At 43.0% G+C, this 12,554-nt stretch overlaps 1 protein-coding gene across 1 annotated transcript; it reads left to right on the forward strand.

Annotated features, from left to right (window-relative positions):
* The first annotated feature begins 303 nt into the window (after positions 1–303).
* LOC123987702 lies at positions 304–5,346 on the forward strand. The gene has a single exon (XM_046285296.1). The coding sequence runs from the start codon at positions 304–306 to the stop codon at positions 5,344–5,346; it is 5,043 nt and encodes a 1,680-aa protein (XP_046141252.1).
* Positions 5,347–12,554: the final 7,208 nt, after the last annotated feature.

Below are 12,554 nucleotides of genomic sequence, written 5' to 3' on the forward strand. Positions count from 1 at the left end.
ATTGACAAGGTGGGATGTCCGTGAGAACGCGTCTTATCGAATACTTAAGTAGGTGGTCGTAATATGATGTTTAGGTGTCCGGTCGTGAGGACTTCGATTGTTCGAATATCGATCGCTTAGGCGGGTGGCCGTAACATGATGTTTGTCCGAACGTGGGAAGAATTCGATTAATGTACGTTTTAGGCGGCTGGTCGTAACACGATCATCGGTGTCTGGGCGGAGGCGCGTAAAACCCATGTCGAAATTGTCACGCGAGATGATGCTAGCTCAGATCCTTACGTAATTGAAAACGTGTTTGCACGCATGCAGTGTGCCTACGAAGACACACTCGATTACTTCTTGACGTTGAAAACCGAGTGCGAAGCCGCTGCAGAGTCAACTCAAGCGATTAGAACGGTGGAGGGAAACGCATCCGGTTCAGACTTACGTCCGGCAAAGCTGCCGAAGTTGGACCTACCAACGTTTTCCGGTCGTTATGAGGATTGGGATAGCTTCTGTGATCTTTTCACGACCCTTGTACACGATGCTCCGCGCGTAGCCGATGCGACAAAATTGCAGTATCTAAAATCTTGCCTCAAGGGTGTAGCTGCTGACTTAGTTAAGGACGTGGCCTCGACTAGCGCGAACTATGCCTCAACCTGGCTGGCTTTGAAGGCGCGTTTTCACAACCCGCGGCTAACGGTTACCAACCATTTGAACGCGCTTTTGAAAATGAATTCGTTGAAAAGGGAATCGGCCGACGAGTTGCGCTCGTTCGCTGACGAGGCTCAGAGGATCGTTCGCGCACTGCGGAATCTGCAAATGCCTGTTGATCATTGGGACATCTGGTTTGTGCACGTTTTGGCCTCGCGGTTAGATCCGGAATCGAGAAAGGATTGGGAGTCAGAATTGAGCGCGAGAGATCGTGAGGTAATTGCACGTACGGATACAGGCGCCAAAGAGCCCGATCCGCTAGCTAGATTTCCGAAATTTTCTGAGTTGGCCGAATTCCTGGAAAGGCGTGCTCAAGCTCTAAGTATGATGAGTGCTGGGGATTGTAAACGGGCAAATCCGATGTTTAAACCGACGCAGGGCTCGCGGAAAATATTTCATGCAAGTACGCTACCGCGGACTAACAGTAAGGTTGCTTCGTTTAATTGTACTCTCTGTTCAGGACCACATTTTATTTCTAAATGTCCAAAGTTTCTCGCGAAGTCGTCTAGTGATCGCCGCGCTGAGGTGCGCCGCTTGTATCTTTGCTTTAATTGCATGGGCCGCCATAAGTTTAAATCCTGCACATCTAACGGTCGTTGCCGCACCTGTCAAGGCAGGCACCATTCACTGTTGCATTTCGACCCATCGCAGACACCTCAGCCTTTTACCAGCGGTTTGGAAATTAAACCTCGCGACGAAAAACCTGCATCCACGGTGCCAGGGGTTAACGTACACACCGCGAGTTTATCGACCATTAAAAACCCGGTCATTTTAGCTACCGCACAGGTTAACGTCGTAGGCCCTCAGGGAACACGCACGCGAGTTCGCGCGCTTTTAGATCAGGGAGCTGAGGCCTCATTTATCTCGGAAGCAATTGTGCAGCTACTCGCGCTTCCAAAGCAACATGTCCAAATTCCTTTAACGGGTCTTGGAAGCAGTGCAGCCGGCACTGCGAGATTCTCTGTCAAGTTTGCAGTGCAGTCGTTAGTTAGCTCTGAATTTAAAATCGAGGCCGAGGCTTTAGTTCTTCCTCGGCTTACCTCCCAATTACCGACTCGCCGTCTAATAGAGATCGACCTTGAGCAGTTTGGGGAGCTACCACTAGCCGATCCTCATTTTAACATTCCTGATTCGGTAGACCTTATTTTGGGAGCCGATATGTACGGTCAACTCCTCCGACCAGGTTTGCAACATCTGACTGGATCCCGGTTAGTTGCACAAAACACCGTGCTTGGGTGGGTCATTTCGGGCTCCGCGCAGTCGAGTTCTTCACGGCGGGCGGAGAGCTCCCATCAAGAGCCTCTAAGGGCTTTACATTGTGCTTCAGAGGATAATTTAAACGAGTGTTTGCAACAATTCTGGAGGCTCGAGGAATTACCGCCTTCTGTCCGTATCTTGGAACCCGAAGACGAAGCTTGCGAGAATCAATTCGTCGCTACTCATTCGCGAAACGCCGGTGGGCGTTATGTCGTACAACTTCCCTTGAAATCAGATCTCCCAAGGGTTTCCGCGGAGACACGACGTATGGCCATGGGTTCGCTCGCGCATACTCACCGGAAATTCACACGTGATCCTAAATTGGCTTCCGCGTATCGAGAATTCATGCGTACCTATGAGGCATTAGGGCACATGACACGCGTTCCTGCAGATGAGAGTGTCAATTCGCGTTCATGGTACTTGCCTCACCATGCGGTCGTACAGTCCACACCTGCGCAATATAAGGTTCGAGTCGTTTTCGACGCTTCGCGACGGACGCATGACCAGTATCGTCTAAATGATTTTCTCATGTCTGGTCCTCCCCTTCAGCAGGATCTTTCGTTGGTCCTTTTAAATTGGCGTCGATACAAGTATGTTTTTACCGCGGACATTGTAAAAATGTTTCGGCAAATTCTCGTCGTGCCTCGTGATCAGGAGCTCCAGAGAATTGTATGGGCACCTAGCCCTGAAGAACCTCCCGTAGAATATCGGTTGACTACAGTCACCTATGGCACCGCTTGTGCTCCATACTTGGCAATACGCACGCTTGCACAATTAGCAGTAGATGAGAAACCTCGCTTTCCGCTGGGTTCGCGCTGTTTGGAATCAAACGTATACGTGGACGATATGTTCATTGGAGCGGACGAACTGCCGCTTGCCATTCGCAAACGTACGGAATTGGTCCAGATCTTAGGGACTGCCGGTATTGAGTTAGACAAATGGGCGGCAAATCATCCAGACATCCTTCCAGCGCATAAGCGTCCGATCGCAAACGATTTGGTTAGGGATATTGTGCAGGATGAATCTGTAAAGACGTTAGGGGTGCACTGGAAACCGACTCAGGATGAGTTCAGTTTTAGCGTTACGAATGCAAATAGTTTACCTGGGGTTTTGACCAAGCGAGCCGTACTCTCAAATATTGCTCGACTATTTGATCCGTTAGGCTGGTTATCCCCAATTACGATAACAGCTAAAATTCTTATGCAGGATTTGTGGATTCTTAAGTGTGATTGGGACTCTCCCCTGCCGGCTGAGGCTCGCGAGCGGTGGATTGATTATTGCCGTTCACTTTCCTCGCTTCCTACCTTAACAATCAGCCGTTGGTTTGGATCGCCTTCTGAGTCAGCTGGTCAAATTCACGGGTTTTCTGACGCGTCTTCTAGAGCTTATGCGGCGGTAATATATCTTCGCACAGACGAAGGCGACGGTCACGTTCGTGTCTCACTCTTAGCCGCAAAAACAAAGGTCGCACCGGTGAAAACAGTAAGCATTCCCAATCTCGAGTTGTGCGGAGCTTTACTTCTAGTCAGACTTGTTTGTCATTTGAGAAAATTAGACTTCCTTAAAAGGCACCCAGTTTTTCTGTGGTCAGATAGCCGAGTGGTCCTTGCGTGGTTGAGCAAGCATCCTTGTCACTGGAAAACGTTCGTAGCGAACCGGGTCTCTTTAATACAAACGGAACTACCTTCCGCCACATGGGCTCACGTTCCCACTAAACAAAATCCAGCGGACTGCGCTACCCGCGGTTTGCGTCCGTCTGAACTATGCGAGACGAGTTTATGGTGGTATGGGCCCTCTTGGCTGGCCCTACAACCCGAACACTGGCCCCAGCCGTCAGAGACCACACAGGTCCTCCACGCAGAGGCGAAACCGCCGGAACCGGATATTCTTTTGCGATACTCCAGCCTGACTAGGTTAATACGTGTCGTAGCCTACTGTTTAAGACCCGTGAAACACTTGCGGGGACGTAAGGGTGGGTTGAACCCTTTGCCAACCTATCTGACCACTTCGGAGCTCTTGGACGCTCGCTCAGCGGTTATACGCATAGCACAAGCGCATGCTTTCGCGACCGAAATAGAGATGTTGAAGAGTGGGAAGCCTTTACCTAAATCTAGCGCGTTGAGAAAGTTAAACCCGCTCTTAGACAAAGAAGACGGTGTTTTGCGTGTAGGAGGACGTCTTTCGCGGTCGAATTTAACTAGCGAGCGCAAACATCCCCCGATTTTACCGCGACGTTCTGGCCTCAGTCGTTTATTCGTGCGATACGCGCACAACGCCGCTTTTCACGGCGGTCCTACATTAACGTCGAGTGTCCTATTACGATACGCGTGGATTGTAGGCAGGAATTCTTTAATTAAAACTGCGATTCGGAACTGTCTCACCTGCCAGCGTGTAAAACCGCGTTTAGCTCATCAGCTGATGGGCGACCTCCCTGCGGCGCGGGTGACTCCAGCACGTCCGTTCACCACGACTGGCCTAGATTATGCCGGACCTTTCCATATCCGCACGACAAAGGGCCGAGGACATCGCGCCTACAAAGGATATATCGCCCTTTTTGTCTGTTTCGCGACACGGGCAATTCACTTAGAAGTAGTCAGTGACCTCACTGCATCTACATTCATTGCTGCTTATCGACGCTTTGTAAGCAGAAGAGGAATCTGTCATCGTCTCTACAGTGACAACGCCACGACGTTTAGAGGAGCAGATACCGAGTTGCAGGCGATGTTCAAGGAGGCATCAGAATTTTACCAAACGGTCGCTTCGACGCTAGCGAATGATGGAACTGCTTGGAGCTTTATACCACCTACCACCCCGCATTACGGTGGCCTCTGGGAGGCTGGAGTCAAATCGGTGAAACATCATCTGAGGCGAATGGTCGGCGAGCACACTCTGACCTTCGAGGAATTCTCCACTGTTTTGACAGAAATTGAGGCGTGCCTCAACTCTCGCCCGTTGTGCCCTCTGACATCGGATACCGACGATTTAAACATCCTAACACCAGCACACTTTCTGATAGGCACGGCGTCTGCCTTAGTCCCGGATGCGGAACCAGAATCGGTGCCTGAAAATCGCTTAAACCGATTTCAGCTGCTACAGCGAATTCGTAACCAATTTTGGAAACGTTGGTCCGACGAATATTTGCAACACCTACAGGAAAGAGGCAAGTGGCGGGATCCAACGGAGAACTTCGCCGTGGGTCAACTTGTGCTCATGAGAGATGAGCGCTACCCTCCTACAAAATGGCCCCTAGGACGAGTGATAGAGGTACATACTGGATCGGACGGACTAGTGAGGGTTGTCACTGTGAAGACGGCCACCAACACCTTTCGTCGACATATCGCGCGCTTGTGTCCATTGTTATTGGAATCGGAGGAGACACAGCGATTATCAGAATGAACAAATAGAAGAGGATAAAAAGGCAAAGTGAAGAATAGAAGCGGAGAAATAGGCATCTCGAAGAGCAGAACCACAGAAAGAGGCAATTCGTCCTTCGGACGAAGGCGGGCGGAATGTTCGCGCGTTTCGCGCTCTCGAGACAGTTCGATATATATTTGTAACACGCGGGGAGTTTAGGAGGCGTGTGATATCAGTAGCAATCGACTGAGGCCTGCATGTAGGGACGAGCGCGTTCGTCATGGAAAAAAAATAGTTCGTGGCGATGCGCTGAGCGGCGGCAGGTGTGCGGCGATTTAAAAGAAGACGAGAACGTTTCTGACGGGATGAGGGCGAAGTTCGGGTTCCTGCTCGCGGCCGCGGCTTTGACAGAAACACAGCTGGACGAGGCACTGGCTGCCTTCGTAGAGGAGATCTGCCCTGCCAATCTCTCTCTGGGATGCACCCAATCAGGCGGCATTTCATTGCCCAAACAGCAACACGCGACGAGGGCTGTACCCGTTCCTGAGACGTCAGGGTCGCGTTGTCTGCACAGGTACGATTTCATGGGGCATCTCCCACTTATTACAAGCCGTGCAGTATTTCCCACCGAGCTGGTGGTGTTCTGGAACCCGAGTAGTTATTAAGAGCGCTCCGTTAACACAACATGTATGCTTCCGAATTCGAGTACCACCAAACCTAAATTGCATTAACTGTAGATTTGTAATTTTCCTCCTTGACGGCTTTTTCCTCCACTCACTGAGTGGAGGTTTTTTATGCCCATTAAAATCCTTTTCTTTCCTTCCAATTGTGCCTTTCTTATTCCTCTCCCAAATTCACATTCCTACATCAATTTAGAATTCACCTTAACAGACGTGGTGGTGACCCAGGCCTGCTGTGGACGTACGCTCGGCAAATCGACGCCGAGCTGCCTCGCCTTGAAGGTAACTGCGGGCTCGGCACAGCCAACTTTTATTTATTTAAATTTATCATAACTTGAAGGAAAAGTCGAGACAATGGCGTTTGCGTAGGTGGCGCTTTACGCCTTCTTTCTTTCTTTAACCTATTTTCTCTTTCTGTCTTTTCTCTTTCTGTCTTTTCTCTTGTGGGAAGGACCATAATGGCGGTTATGGGTTCGATGAATAAAATACTTTTGTAAGAATGGCAATTAATATTTATTTATTTTGTACTGAATGTTTTACACTTATTATTGAAATATTTGTTTCAAATAAAAGACATTAGGATCTTCTGAGGGCAGGAGAATCCCTCTTTCGAATGCTTGTTTGTCGGATTGATCCATGTTTCTATAAGCTTGCTGGCATTTGGTGCAGGCTATAGCGGGTTGTATCGTTGAAATTTCTCTTCTGCAAGCTATGCAGTGCGACTGCTTGTCGCCTTGTTCTTTTAATATAAAATGGTGACTTCCAATGTGGAGCCATTGTTCGTGAGCTCCCTCATGAGCCCTCCTTGCGCACATTATGCACATTCTTCCCATCTGTAGATTGTTTATATATTCGAATGCCGGGATGAAATCCTCAATACATAGGACGTCGACGATGGATTGTTGTAAATGCATCGTTCTGTACACGTGAGTGGAATTTCGTTGTGATTTGTTAATAGATTTTTTTTTTTTTTTTTTTTTTTTTATATATATATATATTTTTTTATATATATATCTTGCGCTTACCTTATATATTTGTTCACTTCTCTTAATGTTTGTTCGTTTTCACGTTTTTTCTCGTCCACTTTGTTCTTGTCTCGTTGACCGTTCTCTTTAGAATGCTACTACTTGTTGCTTCCAACGGTTTTTCGGTTTTTTCGTTAATACGCATGCGCGTGTTCATGAACCTAGTTGATTTTTGCATCGATTTTCACGTTTGATCTATGTTGCTGATTGGTAGATAGGCCCTCTTTAGCCTATCTTTATGAACGATGCGCTTTTTATTGGGTCCTATTGCCAATTCTATGTTATTTGGTTCTATGTTTCGAAGTATAGTGTATGGTCCAGTGTATTCTTTTTCAAATTTGTTTCTTCTAGGCGGGTTTAATAGCATAACTTTTTCGCCTGTTTTGTAATTTATTGGTCGAATTTTTCTGTCATAATAGTGTTTTTGTTTGTGTTTCTCTTTTTCCAAATTCGATTTTGCTATTTCGCGTAAATTGTACAGTGTTTGAATTAGTTTTTCAATATAGTCGGGGTATGTTTTTAAACTATCAATCGGTTTGATACTTGATGGTTGTCGAGCTTTCTTTCCGAAAATTAATTCATGTGGTGTAAATTTCGTTCCTTCGTGGAAGCTGGTGTTATAGGAGAACATTGCTTGTGGTAACCATTCATCCCAATGTTTTTCCTTTGAAATATAATGTTTTAAATATTCTATTAAAACATGATGACTTCTTCCTAGTGATCCATTTGATTGAGGATGGAATGAAGATGTCCTGTATGTTTTAATTTGGAATGCTTTGGCTAATTTTTTCATTAATGAACTAGTAAAACATGTACCCTGGTCTGTAAGTATGGCTTTTGGACTGCCAAATTTGCATATAAAGTTTTCTGTAAAAGCTTTTGCTACTTCTTCAGATGTGGTTGATATTAAAGGTATTGCAGCTGAATATTTGGTTAAATTATCCTGGATGGTGAGTATATAACTATTTCCTGTTGTAGTAATTGGTAGTGGTCCCAATATGTCTAAAGATACTTTGTCAAATGCATCAATAGGGGTGTCAGTGATGACCATAGGTTCTTTGTTTTTCATCCTTACTAATTTTACTTTTTGACAACTGATGCAGGTTCTAATATAATCAGTGATTTCTTTTTTCATGTTCTTCCAATAATAATTATTTCTTATTCTATGGTAAGTCTTTTTTATTCCTTTATGTCCTCCTACTGGGCTTTCATGGTTTTCTTTAATGATCTGTATTCTTTCTTCTTTAGGAGGTGTGATAATGGTTCCTTTACATAATGTGATGGAAATGTTTGATTCTGCAAAAATTACTTGTAGGAGTTTATGTAATCCTTTTAATTCAGGTATAGAGCATTCTTGAATTTGTCTTTTATGGAATTCTTGATAAAGTATTTTTAGTGTTTTAGGTAGGTCTTCTCTTGAAAGTGTTACTAGGCCAAATATTTCTTTATTCTTCTTTTTTAAATGTATGATAATTTTTTTCTGTTGAGGTATGTGTATTTTTATTTTTTCTTTTTGTAAAAATTCTCTTGATTGATTGTCTATTGGTTTTCCCTCTTCATTTAGGAATACAATTACAATCCCTTTCTTCATCCAGAGGTGGTCAGTTGTCTCTACTATTTTTGATGTGACTGGTAGGTTGCTGATTACTCTTAGTTGTGTTATTTTATGTGTGGTAAGTTGGTCTTCTTCTTTAATAATTTTAATGGGAGTTATAGGTGCTGTAGATGTACTCCCTGAATCATTTTTTTCTTCTTTTTTCAGCTCTGAAAATTCTTCTCTGGTTCCTAAAGATGCTCTTTTTGTTCCTGAAGATGCCTTTTTTATTTCTGATGATGATTTTTTTGTTTCTGAGGATGCTTTTTTAGTTTCTGAAGATGAATCTATTTTGGGTGGTTCTCTATATATATGTTTGGGTAGAGTTATTCCTTCTTCAAAATCTTCAATTTCATCACCAATTATTATTGGTTCATGTCTCCTTTTAAGTGGTTTAGGAGGTTCAGAAATTAGTTGTTTTTTAGGTAATTGGTGAATTTCTACTGTGATTTTTTTCTCGTTCGGTCTTCTCTTTTTATATTGTTTGTTTGCAGAGCTTGATGTTTTTTTTTTCTTTTCCTGTGTTGTTGATCTTGGAATTCATCAGTATCGCAATATTCTGATTCACTGGAGGTAATATCTTCTTTTGGACGTTTTTGATGTTGACTGCTGCTTGTTTTATGTGGTCTTTTGTGGTGTTGTGTAATTTTTCCCTTTTTTATTTCTCTCTCAGAATCAGATGAAGTATCTCGCTGGCGTGTAGAATATTGGTGTGTTGTTTTCCTTCTTACAATACTTCTTTCGGATTCGGAGGAAGTATCTCTTTGTCGTGTGGCGTGTTGATACGATTGTTTTTTCTTTTTTGTCTGTCTGTTTTGTTCTGAAGACGTATCTCGGCGTCTTGTTGGATATTGATGCGTTTCTTTTTTCTTTTTGACTTCTCTGGAGCTTGATGATGTTGTTGGTCTCGGTCTTGTAGGGTGTTGACGCGTTTCCTTTTTTTTCTTGTGTTCCCTAGAATCGGATGTCGTCGATGGTCTAGGACGTGTAGGGTATTGGTGGGTTTCCTTTTTCTTTTTGTACTCCCTAGAATCGGATGTCGTCGATGGTCTAGGACGTGTAGGGTATTGGTGGGTTTCCTTTTTCTTTTTGTACTCCCTAGAATCGGATGTCGTCGATGGTCTAGGACGTGTTGGGTATTGATGCCATTGTTTTTTCTTCTTAATTTCTCTTGATTCAGTAGTTGAAGTAGTTGCTCTAGGTCTCGTAGCATACTGGTGCCATTGTTTCTTCTTTTTTACTTCTTTTGAATCTGTGGTAGAGTGTTTCCGTTTTGCTTGAATTGGTAGTGTTACAATAGGTTTTCGGGATAATGCGTCGGCGTTTATGTTTTGTTTTCCTGGTTTATATTTAATTTCGTAATCGTATTCGCTTAGTTTTAGTTTCCAACGCATTAATCTTGATGCGGGATCTGTTAGATTATGCAGCCACGTTAATGGTTTGTGGTCTGTTATTAGATAAAATTTTCTTCCATAAATATAGGGCCTAAAATGAGTTACGGCATATATGACTGCTAGTAATTCTCTTTCTGTGGCAGAATATTGGGTTTCTGCCTTGTTTAAGACTCTTGAAATATATGATACTGGTTGATCTTTTCCGATTTCGCCTTGGCTTAGTACTGCTCCAACGGCGATTCCAGATGCGTCTGTAGTGATGTTGAATGGTTTTGTAAAATCTGGATACTGAAGAATTGGTTCCTCGCATAGTTTATCTCTGAGGATGATGAAGGCTTGTTGTTGCTGTCGCGTCCATTCGAATTTTTGTTCTTTTTTTGTTAAATCGGATAAAGGTTTAGCTATTTTTGAAAAGTTTTTTATAAATCTTCTGTAATATCCGCATAAACCAAGGAATTGCCTAATATTTTTAACTGTTTTGGGAACTGGAAACTCTTTGACCGCTTCTATTTTCTTCGGGTCAGGCTTCACTCCATCTTCTGTGATAATGTGTCCCAAATAGGCTACTTCCTTCTTTAGTAGCTCGCATTTTTCCGGCTGGAGATATAGATTTGCTTCTCTCAGTCTTGCCATAAGTCTATTAAATTTTGTTTCGTGTTCTTCTATTGAGCTAGCATAGATTACTATGTCGTCAATGTACACGAATGCTTCGACCCCTTGTAGTCCATCCAGAACGTTGTTCATAAGCCTTTGGAATGAACCTGCAGCATTCTTTAAACCAAATGGCATTCTCTTAAATTGGAAGTGTCCAAATGGTGTCGAAAATGCTGTTTTGTGTTTATCGTCTGGATGCATGGGTATTTGATGGAAGCTAGACTTTAAGTCGAATATTGAGAAATATTTTGCGCTTCCCAATTGATCTAAAATATCGACTATATTTGGTAATGGATATGCGTCGCTAATGGTTTTTTCGTTTAATTTTCTGAAATCGATAACTAATCTCCATGATTTATTTCCTTGTGTATCTTCTTTTTTTTGGTACTATCCAAATTGGAGAATTGTAAGGTGATGATGAATGTTCGATGATATCTTTCTCTAATAATTCATTGACTTGTTTATTTACTTCTTCTTTTAGTGCTTGCGGGTATCTATATTGCTTTATATTAACTGGAGCTTCGTCGGTTGTAATTATTCGATGAAAAATTTTGTTTGTAGCTCCAAGTTCATCTTTGTTTAAATAGAATCGATCAGCGTTGTTTGAAATTAAATTTTTTATGCTTGATTTTTCTTCTTTATTTAGATGTTCCAGGCGAAGTGATGTAAATAGTGTGGTTATGCGTTTAGTAGAGTCTGATGGTGTTTCTTCTTCTTCTTCTATTTTAATTTCTTCGTATGGTTCCAATTGTACGGTAGGCATTTGAATTTTTATTTCTTCAGAAGAGACATTTGTTGCATGAAGGAAGGCTATTCCAGTTCTGTTTGTTACGACTTCGTTTCCCATGTATAATTGTGGGTGTATATCAATTTTTAGTATAAAGCCTGTTGTTTCTTCTGTATTTTCTACTTTGATAGGTATTGTTGTCCTAGTTTTTGATGGTATGGTGATTAAAGGTTCTTGGAATGGTATAATATAATTGTTGACTATGAGCATAGATTTGGCATAGTCAATGTTCGCTCCGCTATTCTTGAAGAATTCTGTTCCTAGTATTCCATCGTGCGCTATTGGAAGGTCCTCCACGACGTGGAATATGGACTCTGTATCCAGCGCTTTTACTTCGATGTAGCCTAGGGTTGAAAGATATCCTTCGGTTATTCCATTTAATTCGAAGATAATATTTGTATTAATTATCGCTTTATTTGATATAATATGTTTTTTTATAATATTTATATCTGATCCAGTATCGATCATTAGTGATGCTACTTCTTGATGAAAATTTTCACTTATGAGTTTGATGCTTGGAGGCTTTTCTGCGTAATTTGCTTTTAAACACAGGTTTGTTTCTTTACGTACCTGTGGTTCTTGAGTTGTAGTTTGTTGTTGTGGTTGATTTTTGATTTTTTCTTGATATGCTTTTTTCCTGCATTGTTCAATAGTATGGCCAATGTTTTGGCAATAAGCGCATATTGGAGGTTGTTGTCTTCTCCAGTTTGCGGTGCCTTGGTACCAGTTATTAGGAGGTTGATTCACCGGGGGTTGATTTGTTGGATTTGCCAAAGGTTGGTTTGCCGGATGTTGAAAAGCCGGTGGTTGTCCCTTTCCTTGGCGTTGATATGAAGGATTACGACCCATATTTTGAAGCTGGTTTACTGGGGTTTGGTTTTGTGGAACCCGGTTTGGTTGCATCCATTGATTTCCTGGCTGATTGTAATTATTGTAGTTGTTGTAGTTGCTGTTGAAGTTGTTGTTATTATTGTTGTTGAAGTTGTTATTGTTGAACTAGCAATTTTGAATCGTATGTCCCGGGCGCTGGCAATGCTGGCAATATTTTGGCTGCCACTGGATTGATGATACCTGCTGCCTTTGGAACGAACGGCTACTGCAGGTATTGGTGCTGTG

This window comes from Osmia bicornis, chromosome 1 (genome assembly GCF_907164935.1).
Source record: "Osmia bicornis bicornis chromosome 1, iOsmBic2.1, whole genome shotgun sequence".
In the NCBI taxonomy this organism is placed as follows: Eukaryota; Metazoa; Arthropoda; class Insecta; order Hymenoptera; family Megachilidae; genus Osmia; species Osmia bicornis.